The 20,241-nt window shown below is 31.3% G+C and overlaps 2 protein-coding genes across 5 annotated transcripts; one reads left to right on the top strand and one right to left on the bottom strand.

The window, feature by feature from the left end:
• Positions 1-2,811: 2,811 nt before the first annotated feature.
• On the bottom strand, positions 2,812-19,422 carry LOC108002090 (uncharacterized). Of its 4 annotated transcripts, none has more exons than XM_017063531.3 (10): positions 19,051-19,422; positions 17,204-17,257; positions 8,555-9,013; positions 6,538-8,201; positions 5,948-6,433; positions 5,303-5,480; positions 4,783-5,222; positions 4,262-4,625; positions 3,871-4,192; positions 2,812-3,744 (listed from the first exon to the last, which is right to left on the bottom strand). In XM_017063531.3, exons 1-10 carry the CDS (start codon positions 19,181-19,183, stop codon positions 3,507-3,509), a joined length of 4,338 nt encoding a protein of 1,445 aa, XP_016919020.2. In that variant the 5' UTR covers positions 19,184-19,422; the 3' UTR covers positions 2,812-3,506. The 4 variants fall into 4 exon arrangements, with proteins under 4 accessions (XP_016919020.2, XP_016919021.2, XP_061943104.1 ...); XM_017063532.3 differs by having other exon boundaries at positions 5,303-5,453; XM_062087120.1 differs by lacking the exon at positions 17,204-17,257 and having other exon boundaries at positions 5,303-5,453; positions 19,051-19,393.
• LOC133667807 (uncharacterized) lies at positions 9,013-16,303 on the top strand. Its single transcript, XM_062087122.1, has 9 exons — positions 9,013-10,290; positions 10,522-10,607; positions 10,671-10,765; positions 10,831-10,944; positions 11,035-11,164; positions 12,347-12,559; positions 15,127-15,227; positions 15,310-15,594; positions 16,068-16,303. Exons 1-9 carry the CDS (start codon positions 10,043-10,045, stop codon positions 16,089-16,091), a joined length of 1,296 nt encoding a protein of 431 aa, XP_061943106.1. The 5' UTR covers positions 9,013-10,042; the 3' UTR covers positions 16,092-16,303.
• Positions 19,423-20,241: the final 819 nt, after the last annotated feature.

The raw sequence follows: 20,241 nt of genomic DNA, 5'->3' as shown, positions 1-20,241 counted from the left end.
TAACGTGTAATGTTATTCGGTTACGAAAATTGTTATTTCTTCGTACAAGTTGACTTACAATTAATCATTATCAGATTAATATTCGAATATCAATAATATTAATATTCCTATGATAGATAATCAGTAATACGAACGAAAAATTAAACAATAAGATTTTTTCCGAACAACGAAAATCAAAAATCACTTATAAATATAAATAACCTCGCTTTGAAAAACTGAAATTATTGGGAATATTTCACGTTAAAACGAGAGGAAAAAAATAAAATAAAATTAGGAGGCGGAAGAGCGGAAGAGATGACATCCGACATGTAATTTATACTCTTCACTCTCTATGATGATCTTGCAATCTTGATGACATCGATACGCGCATAATGAATCCTCCGAAACTCTTTGATCTAAATTTTTGACGTAACTTGGAAATTGGGAAACGATTAGATTAATTCTGTTAAAATATTTCGCATGTTCGAATTGAAAATTTTTTAACGTCAATTTTTTAATTATTTAAATATCCCGATATAATTTTATTAATTTCTATCTATTTAATATATTTACAAAGATTCGAAAAGAAGAAATTTTGTATTATAAATATATTTATATGCGAAATACTTGCAATATTGTAAAAGAGAATGCGTGTGTCGGGAAATAGGAAAGAACAATTTCATGAGCCTGTTATCAGTGTCAGCACGTTATTTTAGCAAATGCTGTTTCACGTTAAGGCGGTCATAAATGGGAACGGTGGCCAAAAGCCGAAGATTAATTCGAAACTCGAATTTGATCGCCAAATGTTGATAAAGAAAAGCGGGGAGTGGTCTGTAATTCCAGAAAATAGCGACAAATGGATGCGTGCCAGGAATACGTGTAGCCTGACCCACTGGGTCAAAATGGACACCGGCAAAAATCCAAATTTTCAAAATGCGTCAAGTATTGTTAACGTCTGTACACGGATAACCAACGAGTTCTCTATTCTAGGATGAGTGGAACAAGAATAGAGCAGCGATGAATATCATTGACGTTAAAGGTGGAATTGTTCTCAATTTACCTTTTGAAATTTATTAAAGTTCATTAAGTATAAAATATATATCTTTATAAAAAGCTCGAAAGATGACTAAAATTAATTCTAACTAATGTCATTGATTCATAAACGATGAGGAGTTCGTGTTACGTTTGAGCTAAATCAATTATTTTTATATTCTTATTCAACGTTTTGCATTATAACGAATATTAATAACGGAATACCAATTATTAATTAAATCGAACTCAGCCAAATATAAACTATTACAATAAATTGCTGTGACATTATTTTAACATTGATTAATGTTAAAATAGTTTAATTCAACAAACGAATTATTTTTTTGCTATATTACAATATAATATTTGATAATTAATTTTAACTTAGTAAGACATTGTAATAATTAGAAATTCTTAATGAAGAAGAAATTCTTAATGTGGATAGGAAATTTTAATAGCAGTCGCTATGAATAATTCGCGACTAGATACCGTAAATGTCGCGCAGTTTTTCCAAGGTGTAAATCATTGTTGCCGAGTCCCGTTATAAAATCTTATCCCTACTTCACTTTCCAGCTACAACAGCTGGACATAAACGTCTTTCCTCTGATGTCTCTGTATATTAAAGAGGAAAGTTATATTCAATGAAATATTACAATTTTACGTACATCATAAACAAGTATGCAAAGAAGATTTCAGAAAGGAAGATAAACTTGAATTCTTCTATGAAAAAGAAAGTTTTAAAAATTATTATTGAGAAATTCTTTTATTGCGCGATTAACGCGGCTCATATATAAAATATCGTGATGTGGTAACGTTTCAAAGTTAGAGATGGCTATCATAAATATCGATAATAATTAAACGGTACATAGAAATTCATTTCAAACGAAAACCACAATTTAATGGTATCAAATTTCTTATTAATTGAATGGAAGAATTTTAAATTATGGTTATCTTACTAAAACAGTAATCTTAGATGGAAGAGAAGTAAGAATTCGAATGCATTTGGCTCTGGAGAGCAATTTAAAAGAGTTTACACCGTATAACATTCGTCGATTAATGATATAGAGTAAAGCAAAGGTACACCATAGTTGCATGTGCAAAGGTATTACCTTTCAGAACGTCCGAAGTATCGCGAAAAACTTAGTTTTGCCGAGACGATAAATCATCTTGAAATTCGCCGGGCTGACAGGCATGTAGTTTTACGAAGACCTGCACGCAAAATGCAAAACAGTCCCCAGCAGAGGCCGTGGGCTTGCACCGCAATTAATTAGCGTTTCGTGATATTCGTGCATGTGTCGAATACTCGTATTCTTTTTTTATATCAGTTAAAACTAAAAACCGCTCGCACGATAAGATGACGCTATTTATTATTATTAGATGATCCGTGGGATATGTATATCAGCATTCTCAAAGAATGAGAGAGATTTGATCGATTAACTATACTGTCACGGAATTTTTCGAAAAAGACAAGAAAAGGGTAGCTTTTCTGATCGCAATGATCTTTGAATTTTTGAGATTCTGTATTTATTGTAATTATATTTTCTTCTTTTCTTAAATAATGAATTTATTCTTTGAATATTGATATAAATATTATTCTTTATTAAAATTATCAACAACACACCATGATAATGATAAAGTAATCAAATTCGTTCATATTTTAAAAATTCCCGAGACCAATTTAAAATAAAAAATATTTTCAGAGATTAAATTAATAAAATTAACGAATTAATTACTCAAAAATAAATGAACGGCATAAAAGAGCACATAGGGAATAAGGTATGAGATATAGAAGAATCTGCCAAGTAAAAGAATAGGGTTTTTTTTTTTATTAAAATTCTTGCATCGATGAGAATCGAATGAATTCTCATAAAATGCAAGCATATTTTGAAAAACTTCATATAGTCTATATATTTACTTTATATCCACTTATATAATCATGTATATTTACAATAAACAATATGAATAATCTTTATAACATATTTTTTCGTATTACAAATTCTCACTTTCGTTCGCTTATCCAATATCAATATCCCTAAATTTTTAATGAATGTTACAATATTTTTAATTTGCCGAAATGACGAATATCAATAGGTCGACTATGTATAATTTTTATATCACATCTAAGGATTAAATTGTTACAATTTATTTTAATTATTATTTTTTTCTTTTTCCTAATAATTTTTTTTAATTACTTTTTCAGTGTTTGAACGTTGTTGCGTAGGCCGACGTATCTAAATGGTGAATTTGAGAAGATACGAAGAAACAATCCACTTGGGTATTATTTTAGAATATTTCGGCAGATTCGATAACAATCCCGGATGCAACTCTTGCAGGAAACAAGAAAATTTAATTTTCAATAATTAAAATTTGTAACTCGCGTTAACATCAGGTACAATGCCCGCATCAACCTGATCGGCAGCAATTATATGATTCGTAACAATATTTTGTCCTTCATTGTCGTGAAACTTTTCAAGCAAGTTAAAATGATTCCATTTCGATCATGATTTTTTAACAAATCCACTTTTAGGCGGCGGACCAACAAGTTTCTCGGATATAGGTGCGGTAGGATCTATTCCCATAATAGGATTATGTAGTAGTCCATCCGTCTCATACACTGTAGAAGAATTTGGCGTGGGACAAACTTGCAACGATAACGCTGGAAGTTGAGCATCTGTTTGAATACCAGTTGAGCCGTATATTTCCTTTAAAATCAACAGCATGGTGTCCTCGGACTCCCTAAACAAAAGTAAATATATTTTTAAAGATATTTTAATTGGTAGAAACTTATCTTTATGGATATTGCATGTTATGGATGTTTAATACGATTCATTCGTATTAAACATTTCTACAAATATTACTAACCAATAACAAACGTGACTCGTCAAAGCAAAAATATACTCGTTAATGTATTCGAACGGAGCTTCCTGAAGAACGTAATCTATTCTTCGTCCATTATTCAATTTGCCCACTTTAAGTTCAACACCGGCGTCGTCGTTAGCTTGATGTTCCGGAACGGTTTGATGCAACTGTTCTTCCATAACTTTATCAATTTCACGCTCGAGCGTACTGTTATCCGGTTTGTGAAACAGCGCCAATTGATAAACAGAGTTCCATGTATTTCTCACGGAATCGAGTAACTTCTGCTTCAGATCCGCACCGACGCGTGCCATTGTTTCTTTTAATTCTGTACAAAATGCACAACACGTCGATATAATTTCTTAATTTATAATTTGAAGATAAAAGAAACGCTTACCCAAATGCATTCTTTTCCGTCCTTTGTGGTGAGGGATCAACATTGGTCGATATTTAGGAGCATCTGGGTTAATGAGCGCCTCGATCCTGTAAGCTACAGGATCGAAGGGATGGAATATATTGAAAAAAGCAGGACACGTTGGCAATGCAAAGTCTTCTCCCAGCATATCGATGCCTCGAACTGTCACGAACATACCAATCGGGCTACCGAAAGCGAAAAAGGCACGTGGGTGAAAATGTAATTGCGTGTAATGTATGTAAGGCTGACCAGTCCCAGCAGCGCCTACTACGTAGCTTATTTTTTTACTGAGACGTCGTTTTAAGACACTATTGGGTAGTTCAGAAGAATCGACATCTTCTTGTTTCTGAAAAAAAAATTCAAAATTTTTCATCAATATACGATTGTTTTAATGTTTTAGACTATTTCTAAGATATATATTCGAAATAAAATTTATTAAAAATCATCTCGAATTTTCCTTTATACACTTCTCTTTCATAATTGAATAAATACGATTTAATCACCTGTTCCTCGTTAGATTCGCTATCATTCTCACTCGGTTTATCATCCGACAATGGTTTCTGATGACACAGAAGATCAAACAAAATTAAGCTACCCAAAGAATGGCCGCCAAGGTAAATTCCACCCTCGAAATCTGGATTTCGTTTCTTGAAAAGAGCATACAGCCTGTTCAATTCATTTCCAACCGTTGTGATAATAGTTTGACAATACACTGGACTGGTATAAAAAAGTATGTCGAGCAACGTGTCGTTGGTGAAGTGTCGTAATTTCGATATACTATCCAAGGTGATAGCTTGTAACTTCTTATCGATTCCAGTGTCGGAATGGAGCGTTGTATGCCACGAGATTGGTAAAACTTCTATCCTATTTACAATTCTCTGCTCACTGGCGGTTCGATAATGAGATTGTACCAGTTGCAATGAAATACTTCGAAATTCGTCAACTGTAAATATGAAAATAATATTTTATATAATATTTTGTATAATAACTAAGAACTTGGTGAAAATAATTAATTAAACGTACCGACTTCTTCCACAGTTCGGAATTTCAAATCGCAGACGCTACCAATGCCGTGGACGAGGAACAGAACATGATCTATTTTCTCGGGTTCGCCATCTTCGATGTGGAACTCGTCAAGACCCCTTTTTATCACCCTAGGCCTACTACCAGCACCCTGTAAATATGTACTGTCCTCTGAGCCCTGTACAAATTGCGATTGAACATTTCTAACAGAATCATTTGTGCATAATGATTAAAAAAAGTGGGGAAAAAAATGTGTAATTTAACGTAAAAGAAAAAGCAATGCAGAAAAATAAATTTGAAAATAAAAATGATTCAACAAAATGATCAAACGTACAATTTTATGAGAGGAATATATATATAATATAAATTTATATATATATTATATATAAGATAAAACTGAATTAAAATATTAAATACATTAAATATAAAATAATTTAAAATGGAAAGATTAATCAATTCTTTGAAGTTTTATAAAAAAAGATCATATTATTTGTGACAATTATCTTATTAAATATATTATTAAAAAAAAAATATTCTTTTATCGTATTAATATAAATTCTTGAATATTGATATTTGAAAAAATTAGCAATAAAGATGGAAATCAATAAGGAATTAATAAAAAATTAAATAAAATATATTATTTACCGCACTATTTCCCCATGACGCAGCCAATTCCGGTGAAGCAGCCGTCAAGTAGTGAACCTGAACAGAGGCACTATGGAAGATAATATATTCCCCATTGTTCAAATCGATCCTTCGATTCCAATTGTTGAGCAGACACGCTTGTTTATACTCTTCCTCGAGTTTACAAGCGGTATTCTCGTCGTAAGGAACGTATCTCGATTCAGTAGGTCCTTTGAAGAACCACGAGCATCGCCTCACTTCCGTCGATTCTCCGCTCCAATAAACGGGAGATCTCTGACGTCGTAAAATGTCAACGTCGTAACGACCTCCATCGGTGGCCACCGTCGTTTCAGGGGTAATTTCTGTGGAATTATGAACCCCCTCTAGGCGTAAACTGTCTTGCATAGAGAACGGAACCCATAACACTTTGTGCTCCACTTTTTTGCGATAAAACCAATGGTGATACACTCCTCTGTACTGCATGCGTTTATCCGAGGAACCGGCGGCCTGAGAGCAAAAAAGATGGACATAATGAAAATAAATAAACGAAGGAGATAGAAAATAGAAATAGAGAAATGAATCGTGAGCCATTACAGATTCGTGATATTTACCAAATTCTGAAAACTTGGAGGCACACCGTCCGTTACGGCGCGTCCGCTCAGCGGATTAATTGACATCTGGACAGGATTTAACGTAGCCGAACCCGTGGGCTCGAGTACGGTCATAGAAGGCGCGGGTGGAAATTCAAAATTCCCGATCCCGCTCGTTATATCGGTCGCTTGCGTCGATCCAGCAAAATTATCGAAATAACTCGTGGTTAGACTCGTCGCCGGTGGCGGCGTGTACGTCGGTATTTGTTTCGGCAGTTCGTCTTGGAATTGGGCGGGATCGTAGAACAAAGGTTGTTGGGCCGACTGGGCAGCCGGGTTACATGTTGCGATCACACTCTCCGAGATTCGATTGATATCCCACGAGGATCGAGGTACTTGAGGATCGACGAACGTGGGATCGATCGGGCTGTTGCACGCCGCTTGTTGCGAATCGTTTCTCGAATTAGCCACGCCTAATTCGCGGGCATTCGCTGTATTTTCTTTGTACTGGAAAACGGGAAACGAGACGTTACTCTCCGGCTTGTTGAAGAACGAGCTCGCCGATTGGGTGACGATCTTCGAAGGATCGGTATTATAACTGGTGGATGGCGAAGCCTCGGCTGCAGGAAGGTTGTAAGTCAGATTCGATGATCTCCGATGATCTGGCACTTCCGCAAAAAAGCCGGCACTCGATGGGAGGAAAGGTTGCGGCTGATAATATTGTTGTTGCGCGGATCGCACGTTCGACGATACACCGCGACTCTGCGTTCCATTGAACTTTCCTTGTTGTTGTGCGTTCGCTTCTTGACAAGTTATTATCGTCGAATGCGTTATCTCTGAACCCTCTTTTCTTGAAAACACATTGCTCGATAAATCGTTGTGCCCCTCGACGCCGGTCAACTTTGCATCGTCATAATTCGCAACCGGCTCCGTCACGCTCACATCCTCGACTTTCGTTGACGTTTCGTCACAGGGAAGACGAGACGGGTCTACTTCTTCGCGCTCGGCGAGCAAGTGTTCCAACTTTTCCGTAACTTGAACCGCGGACACCGGGGCGAAGGTTACGCTAGGCTTCGCCTCGACGCCAGATTTCACTTCGCTCTCCTCTTTCGGGATCTGCAACGCTGCCTCTATCCTATTCTTCCCCGCCGCTGCTCCTTTCTCCGAGCTCTCGACCGTTCTCGGGGGGAAATCTCGTTGCCCCCCGTAAGTATCGTAGCCGAAATAATTAACGTTGGCGGGGGTATTCTGCGGCGTGGTTGGCTCTGCAACTTGGCGAGGAATCGGTTGAGCGGTGGAAGCGGGAACACCTAAATTCGAATTTTGATTCTGAGGCGTGACGCTTCTCGATGTGGCTGTCGAGTTATAAGCAGCGCCGGATATCGCGACTGGACTAGATCTAAAGGACTCTTGCAAAGAGTTAGCCTGGGATAAGTACTCTGGCGTGGAAAGTTGTAAAGAGGGTGAATTCGTAGAAATCGATGGCTCAACGATGGGTTGGCAAGTTGGGATCGTTCCAACGGACTCGTTTGGATTAAATATACTCGGTGTTGCGACCGAGTTATGGGCCGCGAGAAGGGGTTGAGTCACGGGGGCGGAATATTGTTTGGATGCGTTCGACGTTAAATCGGGCGGTGGCGCGTACTTGAGGCGTCTCTGATTGCCCAAACGATACGATATGGGACCTGAAAGGAAAGAAGAGGGCAAAGTTGAATTATTTCGTCGTCGAATTAACTCGTTCGCGTTTAGAAAAGAGATTTACTTTTTCGTACCGATACGTATTTTAAAAACTTTGCACTTTTTTTTATATAGTGCCATTATCAACGATGATAAAATAATAAAAAAAAACGTACAAATATATTACTTTTTTCGTAATAATAATAATTAATGACGTGAAGTAAGAATAAACACGAAAAAAAATTCGTGTTTTTTACTCCAATTTTTCTTATCTCTTTTCTAAGATTAACCACCGCGAATGCGGTGGTCAGATTTCACAATCTGTTTATTTTCCAGTTTCGCATAGATCTAAACAATTTACCATTCGTCGTGGAAGGAAGCGTAGGCGGCACCGTCGACTGTGGCGGGGCTGGCAGCAAGCTTCCACCACTTCCGGGATTAACCTCGACGAATCCCGTAAAATTTGCGCGTCGAGAATCGTGAAAATTGGCGATTACGGGCGGTGATGTGTCCCTCAACGAGTCGCGACGATCGTGCAAAGGCACAGGAGGCTTCGTATTTTGTACACCGGTTACGTTCTCCGCTCCCTGATTCGGCTGAGACCCGTCGCCTGTGATCGACGACAAAGATAAATTCGGCAAAGAGGAAAGGATCGAAGTCAGGTAACCCTGCTTCGTCGGCTGGCTCGTTGGATTCTTGTTCTCCTCGGGATGCAAGGGTATCGGCGTGAATTCGCTATCCGTGTCGGGCACAGCCGTTAAACTTTCTGAATTACGCAAATTGGTCGGCTCCTGTTCAACGAAGTTGTTCGATTCAGCGTCTGAAAACAAAAATGTCGATGAATTTTTTGGTACAGTTTGTTAAAAAAAGAAGCGATGTCAAGGAGCATACAAGATGCTTTTACAATTGATGAATTTTTATCGTAAATGTTTCTCTTTCTCTCTTTCTCCCTGTCGCCAAGTTTTACAAAACAACAATATCTATTTTCGCGAACGTCTAGTTTTCCCTCTAGCAGACGTTGCGCAAATTAGATCATCGTTTCGAACAATTTCTAAAAATATCCAAAATTTCTCCAACATCGAATTTTTCTATTTAAGAAATAATTGCGCGTACCACTGTTATAGAAACTATATTAAATTACAAACATACGCAACATTCGAGAGGAATCCTATCTTTAATCTTCGATAAAAATCTCGATAATAAAAATCTGTTTAACAAAGCGGAACCTTGAAACACGACTCTCACGACTTTTAAAAAGAACAAACGAAACGAACGAAATCCAAATTCTTGAAAATATCCGCTAGTGTAATCCATATGTGACGTGTGTAAAACCATGTAGCAATCCATAGGCTCGGTTTATCATACGACGACACGAGGTTAAAGATCACAAACTACTCCACGATCTCTTTCCTCGTAATGACGTATTAACCGTGACACCCTCGATGCCCTGGAATCTCGGCTGGATTATTCACGGTGTGTCAATATTGAACAGGATACAATGAACGTAAGTCCCCCCCTCTCCCCTCCTACCCGATGACAAAGATAATGGCCTGTATCTCTCACGATCGCGGCTGGCATCCTGTCGGATCTCGGATTACCGATTTCTATACGCGCGACCACGCATCCTGTACACGCGTGTACACGCACCAAACACACTTGATTGTGTAACAACGCCGCGTTTACACCTAGATTTACTTTGCGGCCTGCCCGTTATCGTCCACGTAATTGGCGGACACCTTACCCTTTTGTAAACGAGCTACGCCCGCAACTTTATAAGTAACTGTCTCGTTTTTACGGCGAGTCTTCTTTCCTCGCAACAAGCGCTCGAAAGATCGATCGATTTGCAGCCATGCGAACGTTTTATACGTGTTTTTGGTTCTCCTTGATTTCCTACTCGGTGTGCATCAAGTGCAGGATAATCCTCGTGGCTGCTTTCGATCGCGAACCGGCCGAGGATTCATTCCCGAAGGAAAATTGGAAGATTTGGAGACGATCGTCGAATTTTCAACACCGACAGCTCCAACGCGGCTTGGAAGATTTCCGGATATCGAATGATTCCGAGGAAAATGTTTTTTTCTCCACGGATAAGTGCTCCAGGTGAGATGGGGGAGAGTGTTAACTTCGGAAAGTGTCTTGTTAAGAGAAATTGCATAGATTATAAATTGTATCGAGGGATCGTTCTTATTAATCTTGGTGATATTACACGAAATGTATGTATAAAAGATACGAAAAATACTGCAAGGGATTATTATACTGGGATAATTCGAATAATTCGATTTACATCGAATAGGAAATAACGAATAATTAAAATTTCAATTTGTTCTAAAGGTATTGTATCAAAAGGCAGATCGATGAAAATGGAAACAGTGTACAATACATTAATCTATTCTGGACAAATGGTATCGACGCAATGGGTAAGATACGGGGAAATACGGTAAATAATGTAGAATATTAATGCAAATGTTCAAATATCTCAGATCAATCGTCCTCGAAAGATCATTCGGAGTTTCTGTCGAAAACAGAATGGACAGATGCACGAAATCCAGACATTATCCAACATAGAAATTGTCAGGTATGATTTAATAGTAATTAATATTGTTATTTCACTAATATTCGTGATTCCTTTTATATTTTTAGATTTACCTTGACCTAGATTGTAACATCATCGAAACGAGAACTTCGAATTATGCGAACAGGGAATTCCACTTGGAAAACGATGAAAAGAACAAAGGCAAGAAAATTACAGATATTGTAAGTGTAATTATCAGATCCACATCTTTGAATCAAGCGTGCACAAGGAGCACAGTTGATCTAACTCGAACTCGATCGACCTTTTACCAGATAAAAATAGCAGAAAAATACAACTTGAGTGAACAGACACAAATGAACTTCTCGGTCGACAACTCGATCCATAGAATCGTCATAGACATCGATGGAAACGTTTCAAACGCATTGCTTCGAATACCTACGAGTAAGTTTTCCTCTTTAAAAATATTTAAAATTTGGAGTAGAGAAATAATCACGAAAAAAAAAAAAAAGGGAATAAATTAAGGAAATATATAAACCATTTACGTCAATGCGTTGCATTTCGAACCACGTGTTTTAACACTATAAACACGGCCAATTTCATCGCGTGTCGTAAACTAAAAATAATTTTCAATGCCTGGTAAGAAGATGACGTGGCGATTAATCATCACACAATCACATTTTTATATACGTATTCATTGTTCGTTGACACGCGTTATTTCATAGACATAATCGTCATGATTTTGTATTGATCGTCAATACAAAAAAATATATATCCACGTAAAAATTTTTTACTTTTTACGAAACGTTTAAATACATTTTCGAAAAGACCTTCAAGTTGTTAATTACTTATTTCTGCAAAGAAATCTTATCTTTGCACATTATTTACAATCATGTATAATTTAAATAACGTTTAATTTTTCGTTTCAATTTATAACAAGAATATTAATATCGCGGACGAATTCTCGAATTTTTTCGAATTTTCATTGTTGTCATTTAGAAAGAAAATATAAAACGATAAATACATTCACATACCTAGATATTGACTAAGCCTAATAGAACTCCGCAATATCGAATACATATTTTTTAATTTCATATTGATAAATTATTTTTTCTATTATTTATAAAAAGATACCTCTAAACAAACACTAGAAAATTCACTAGCAAACACACTTTACTGTACACAGCACAAATCTTTTACGAAATGAAACAGACCTTTCCAGGTATACTTTAGTTTCACCGAGAGATAATCCCCAATGTATTATTCTTTCCTTTTGCTTCGTTCACAACCACTTTCATATTTTCAGATACGTTCAGTCACGTTTATAATAGTATCGACCGCTTCCTCGTCTCGGTGAATTCCGTCTGCATTCGTTGCATCACGATTCTCATTTTAGACAGAAAATATCTATCCACTACATCGTCGCACGCATAAATCCATCGATTGTTTTTGCTTATATTCATCGTCGATTCCCCTCAAACTATCGAAATATTCGATATCATCTAGTTCCTTCCAACGTTCGACGAACGTTTCTTTCACGAGCAAATTGATCATCGATTATCGACATTAATGAATTCGTTGAAATTCGAATATATGCACAATAGCTTATTGTATTCCAATTAACAGACACAACAGTTTCGAGGCACGGAACGATCATATCTTGGACGAGTAAGGGCGATGCGGAAGGTGTGCGTATTGAGACGTGGAACCCGCCATCTGGCGAGTGGCGTCTGAAACTCGTAGGGGAGGATCGTTCGAAATATCAATTGACGGTGATGGGTTTCGTCGATGAGAATTGCGACGAAATAAAAAATCTTTCTCTGGAATCAGAGACGAAAGGTGAGTAACAATTTTTATCGATAAATGGAAATGATCGAGTCGAATTTCGTTCTTTTGATCATATTATTCTCTACATATTAATATGAGGAATTAAATATAAGAAAACAAAGGAAATTTACAAACGCAACTATTACATATTAATGAAATATGTAATATAATGTTTATGTAACACGTTTATATAATACGCGGAAAAGATAAGAATGAAAGTGAATTCAAACCGTAAAATAATTCAAGAAATACAATTATTATATCATAATTATATGAGAATATAGTATTATGACGTATTAGCAGTATGATACTATCAATCAATATTATCGATTTCGATTTGTAAATTATGATACCGTATTGAATAGTGTTAAACTATATATAAAATCTACATATGAAACCATAATCGATATCAAAATATAGGTAGCTAGATAACGTTGTTTTAAATTATAAATATTTTAATAATTCATCAAAATATCGATATTTTAATAGAAAGAATTAATTTATTATCATTTTTTTTTTTAAAGATAAGATCAATTGTTTTGGTCACGGTTATTTATTAATTATTCTATAATATTCAGTACATTTTATTGAATATTATAGATATTATAGATATATATATATTGACAAAATTTTAGCTTGAATATAAAATTAAATATATATTCATAGAATATTTATATAATATGAAACTATGCACTAGATAAACAATTATATATAAAATTAGTTTCTATATCAAACTATTCCAAAATATTTGTTATATTATTTAGTCGCAAATAAATATATGATGATGTCATATATAAATGGAAAATTTATAATTAAGAAAGATTGAATGTTCCAGATAATCGTCTTTCGGGTGCATAAAAACATATCTTTAAAGCAGATATTTATGAATTTAAAAAAAGCGAAATATATACGTAATGCAAATTTCATAAATACCGTGTATAGCATATCATGTAAATAATCTACATATAAATAACATATTGATTGATATGTATTTATAAAATGTAAAAGAATTCGTATTCAACACGTTTATTCATCGAAAGCTAATCTAATATTCAACATATATATATATAGTCAACAAATTCATATCAAATCGATATAACCATTAACATTTTTATCATCCACTATCAAAAACGTTATCCTAGAATATTATCATTATACATTAAAAAAATGTCAAACATTCCTTGACATTGAATCACATATATTATCACGAAAATTCAAACACTAGCAAACTGTTCAAGTCGGTCATTTTACTTTATTACAACACATAATAAATATCGAAAATTTTATTTGACAAATCTCTCGTGAATACCAATTCGCGATATCGAAAGCTTGCCTAAATAATTTTTTATGAGAAAAAGTATCAATCGATAATAACGTGTGAAAAAAATTCCAAAGATGAGTTACCTATATCCAAGATTACTAAAACGTTTCGACGAATGCATATATCGCGAGCAAACAGCGTCGTGTTCGCTTACGTTTCCACCTTGTACGAGACTTGTTCACGCCACGTCGTCTCTCTGACAACTGCCAACTGACTTCGTTTCTGGCTCGAAGATGCACAAACTATATTATGCAACACGTGACACGACAAGTTGCCCTTTGATCAGCCAACATGCAGGTTGCTGACGCATTCAGGAAGAAAAACGAGTTTTATCCTTTTCTTTTTTTTTTTTTTCTCGGAGATTTCTGTTCAATATTCAACACATGTAACAATAGTGATCAATGGAATATGTAAGATCAAAATTTCTGGAAAAAATGCTGAAATTACGAATTTCCATGCAGTTCTATTATTAAGCAGATTATACCTTATATCTTACTTCCGATTTCGCATACGTTTATGTGTCGTGTGCGCTCGTTATGGTACGCGAAAACTGTCGACACGTTTCAGCTCCGTTCTATTCACGCTCACTGACCGAGTTCACTGGTTTACTGACGATGAATATCTTATCTTGTTGAAAGTTTTAATTTTGTTAAGAAGTATTCTTCTTTTTTTTTTTTTATTTTAATCGTTTGATCGTACGATTGCAACGAAAGAAACATTTATATCTATTTATGTATAATTTACATAGTTAGATAAAAAGTAACAAATAACGATATAATTGATCAATCGTTAAATATGCGATCATTTTTTACGAATAAATAGATAATAATTTGATATTACATTGTTTTCCGATATTTCATTATATATGTTAATGATTCCTTGAGAATTAGAGATAGAATTTGTTAAACAAATACTATGTTTCATAAATTAGATAAAATTAATCGTTTTTTCGTATAAATATTTTATTATTCCTTCGAAATCGATAATCATTTATATAATTTTAACGTGTTATCTTGATTTTTATGTTAGATTTTAAAATAATTCGAAATTATTTTTTAATTATAATATTTTATTGAATTATAGTATTTTTATCTGTGTATAAACACTTAGTAAATATTAATAATATTAAACGTCGAATAAAATCTTATTATTATAATTCTGATTTTTAAATTATCATATAAACAAATTATTTAGAATTATTTAAATAAAGTATATAAAAATTTGTATTCCATCTCATAATGAAATTGCTTGTTTATAGAAAACATCAATGAAGATACGATTAAAAATTATCGTATAAATATTAAGATGAAGGATGATATTTTAGGAAATGATAAGGAGACATTTAATAATGAAGCAACGGTAGTGTATCTTTGGAATAAAAAATAAATATCAACATTATTAACCAAAAACAATTGTATCAACGCATAACATTTTTTTTCAGAAAATTAATTCTGAAAAAATTATGGTGAAACAAAATTCAAATCCATCGATGAATTCCGAAATGATGGAAAATAAAAAAATAACTCAAGAAAGATCATTGACATATCGTATGCGAGATCAAAAAGAAAATAATCACTCGAGAAAAGAAAATTTCAGCGATAATGACTTGTCGATAATCTCTAGCACTGAAAATATGCTTATTAATTTCGTTGAATACGTTACTTTCGTAGACGTTGACAAAAATGTAATTACTACATCGAATGAAAAGTTTTTGGAAAGAAAGGAGGTAAAGAAATTAAAATTGATATAATCAATATAATAATAACAATAATATTATAATTATATAATAAATAAGGTAAGTATTTTATTTATTTCATTTCTATCTCATGTATATATCGTAAAAGGATTTTAATAAACGAAAAAATATTAATGATAGCAATATGAGTCAACGAATGATGGTATTATCAAATATATAATTCTCAAATAAACTTATGACTTCATTGAAAGAATATAGTATATATTAATTAAACAATCTATTTTCTTTGTTTAATGATATATATAATATGATTGTAATAGTCCTTTTAAATCATATTTACATATTTAAATATTTCTTACTCATAGTTTTATCCCTAAATTAAAAATTGTAAACATTTGTACGCATTTATATATATTTATCTATTATCATTCTATTATTTATTAAATTATATCATCATATTGGTATCGAAGAAAATTCAATAACATTTATGAATTCAATTTTAGGATGTCTTCGCGCTAAAAAGTTAATATTAACATATCGCAAACATTAGAAATATCATAAAACAATGTTCACACAATAAAACATATCGTTGATTCAGGAACAGGAAAATCTTCATACAAGATCCTCGACTGGAGTAATTGAAAACCTCGACGTTAAGAGAACTCCAATACAGAAAAATATTAATATATCGATGAGAATGATCGAAACTCTGAATAATAAAGAAATGTCCGAAGAATTGGTAAACCATGTCAGTAAAAATACCATCGAGAAGAAAAAGATGCTGATTGAAGTTAACAGAAATAGCAATTTGCTTGTGATACCGGGAACTATACACAGAATAGTATTCGATGTGATGAACAAATGCGTTTTACCTGTTAGATATGCATTCAGAGTAAAAAGCAGTCCTTTTAGATTATACAATATTCAACCATCCTAGTAAGTTATATAGATATATTAGAATAAAAGAGCAGACATTGATTAAAATTATATATTTTTTTAAATTATTTCAAATTAAAAAATATTTTTAATTATTTTCATTTTTCATTATCTTTTATATAATAGATTAAGATTAAAATTATATCTGCAAATTTTGAAATAACATGTACTTGAAAATTAAAATTTTTATCATAAAAATACAAACAATAACAAAAAATTCTATTTATCTAATCTAATCAGGAAATAAATAATTCATATGAACTAAAATCCATAGGGGATTCAATAATTCATTTTATCAAGTTCAGATAAATCTAATTCAATTAATTGAATAAAATTTCGTTCTATTAAAAGAAGTTTTATTCTATTTGAATTTTTCTGCAATATAACACATAATTTTATCTTTTTCTATTTTTTATTTTAATATTATACGTATGGTAATATAATTAACATCAATATCAAGGATCTATCAAATTTAATTATATATATATCAATTAAAAATTATCCACATTTTATCCATATCAAGTCATTAATATCAATCAATGATTAATCTTAATCAATGATTATATCTCTATTACTATATGATTATTAACAATATCAATTTTTTATGTGATAATATTCTATTTATTATTTATTAATTATTTATATTATAGCGTATGGATTTATCCTGGACAGATGAGCAATGTAGCGATAGATTTGATTGTACCTGATAATGTTGCACCAGATACAGCTAATACAGTCACCTTATCTATCTCGGGTACTGAAATAAAGGAAAAATCTGTATATTTATATGTACAAGGATCACTTTCAAAGGTAATCATTAAAAAACTTGATCAGAAAAATCAGTAATTTTCATTATAGTGTATTACAATATCTAGCTAACAGATGATATAAAACCAATTATCGAATATTCTTTCAATGATAATTGCGTTGGAAAATTGGAAAAAGATCGATGCTATAAATCTTATTGGAGCGTTGATGTTACAATTCAAGATCATGATTCAGGTATTTTACAATCCAACATAAATAAATTAGTATGAAATTATCTTGTTGCTTTATTCAAATTTATTTAATATAAACTTGAATTTATTTTTATATATAATATATAATAACTATATATTAAAATATTATAATATATATATATGTATATATATATATATATATATATATATATATATATACATATATATAAACTTATAAAATGTTCAAACTTTTTAAAAATTTTATTAAAATGATATTACCATAAATTTTATATTTTCAATTTATTTTAAAAAATTTACTTATAATATGTTTATAAAAAAATTCTATTTCTTTTATATAGGTTTAAAATGTGTAATATCATCATTAAATGATATTTATCCACGTACGGATTTTATTAGTGGTACAAGAAATCCTATAACATTTTATTATTCTGCTACATGTTGTGATAAAACAGTCAAAATTACAGCTATAGATTTACTAAATAATTATAACACTATAATTATAGATGTTACAGGTAATTATTACATTAGTATTATAATATTTATTGATATAATTTATTATTCAATAAATAAATATATAAATCAAATATATAAAAATTTATTATTAATATATATATTATAAATTTATTTTAATGTTTTCATTAATTTAAAAAAAAAATATTACAAAAATATTTTTTTTAATAAAAAAAATATGATCTATCCTTTTAGCATGGAACAACTTATCAGAAGCAGAAATTGCAGCTATTACAACAGGAGCATTATTAGCTTTGTTGCTTATTGTTTTAATTGTTATTTTAATCATATACTGTGTTCGAAAAAGAAAAAGTCATGATTTGCCTTATACTCAACGATATGGATCTAGACCACATACACAATCAGAAAGAACTACTTTCTAATCCTTTATTAATACTGAAATATGTATATTAAAATAATATACATTGAATATATAAATTTTATTATTATGTTGAAGTTAATGTTGTAATTATTATAATTAAATTATATTGTTATATAAAATATATTTAAATATAATAAATGTACATAAATTATTATTAAATTTTAATCTAATAATATATAAAATTTAAATATATAATATTATGATATTGATATTGATATTAAGTTAAAGAAATTATATATTTGTAAATTAAAAATATTTAAAAAAAAATGAAATACTAAAAAAACAAAATCTGTTTCAAATATTTTGAATATTTATTTCTATTATTATAAAAATGAAAAATAAAATAGATCTCTTAATTATATGAAATCATACACAATATTAAATCTAACACAAATTTAATTTTTAAACAAAATAAATATATTGAATTATTAAATATTTTTCTTTTATAAAAGATTTTTAAAATTAATAAAAAAAATAATATTCATATAACAAACAATGTACATATTTATCCAAATAACACTTGTAACATGAAAATCAAAAATAAAAAAAGAAAAACAAATTATGATATTAATTAGTTTTATAATAAATATCTATTCACATATTTTGACACGTGTTAACAAGATTACAAAAATATGAATCTGTAAGAGCCCCACCCAGGTACTTCATTAATAGACTCACCATCGCGGAATACCGCAGGTGTCGCAGGCGTAACAGGCACCAAAAATGCATTTTCAGTATAATTTTCAAACGGAAAGCCTTCACCAGCTGCTGATAATAATGGATTTTTCACTTTACGTGATGCACCACTCATATTTGTAGTGACTTTGGCACTACGCAACTTAAAAATACTGCCATCCAAAGATAACTAAACTACAAATTGCAAAACACTGTCAATCCACCATAAACTATAAACATTTAACCTATACTTTATAGCGCCACGTCTACATAAGTAAGTAGTACATATATGTGTAATAGAGGTCGCATATAAAGGCGAGCAAATTTAAGGAATTAATATCTGAAAGACTTAAAGATATGCTGCTGCTCTCTATAGAAACATATATGCGCATGCGTTATTTAATACGGCTATCTTCAGAGAATTAATTTTTGAAAATTAATTTTCTAACTGAAGGAAAATATCTTTTATTTTTAATTTCCATATTTTTAATAAAAATATTAATATCATTATAAGATTCAACATAAAAATATTTTTTTTTCTATTTAGAAAAATAAACATTTTTATTTTTCAACGCGGGAATTTTAAAATAATTTCAAATACGATTTCAATTTCTAAAAAAATAAAAAGTTTTCTTTTTTCGAATATTATATAAAATTATATAATTAATTTATTATAATTTTGTTTTTATTAAAATAATAATAATTAAGTGCGTACAAAAAATATAAAATTGTATAAAAATAGTTAATTATTGATAATACAATAATAATAATGATAATATATTATTATACTATAATCTAATATACTATAATTTTATATTATATTATATTATTATTATACTATAATTTAATATAATCTACTGTTAGTTATAATTGTTTTAGAAGAATATACATAAAAATATATATACGAAATATATATATATATATATAAGTAAATATATACATATATAAATATTTTATAATGAAATCTTATAAAGTCGTCAATAAAATTATATCATATTTCATTGACAATAAAACTGTGATTCTTCATTGAATTAATATTTTTATTTTTAATTTTATTTTATTATCTAATTTTCTACTATCTTATTTCATTATCTACTGGATAGTTTGTGAAATAAAGTTTAAATATATATATGTTCTATTTATTCGATAAGATTTCATTATATTTTTTTTCCTTTTTGTTATAATGTACAGTAC

This window comes from Apis cerana, linkage group LG1, assembly GCF_029169275.1.
Source record: "Apis cerana isolate GH-2021 linkage group LG1, AcerK_1.0, whole genome shotgun sequence".
NCBI classification, from domain to species: Eukaryota; Metazoa; Arthropoda; class Insecta; order Hymenoptera; family Apidae; genus Apis; species Apis cerana.
This window is presented reverse-complemented; position numbering and strand designations above follow the sequence as displayed.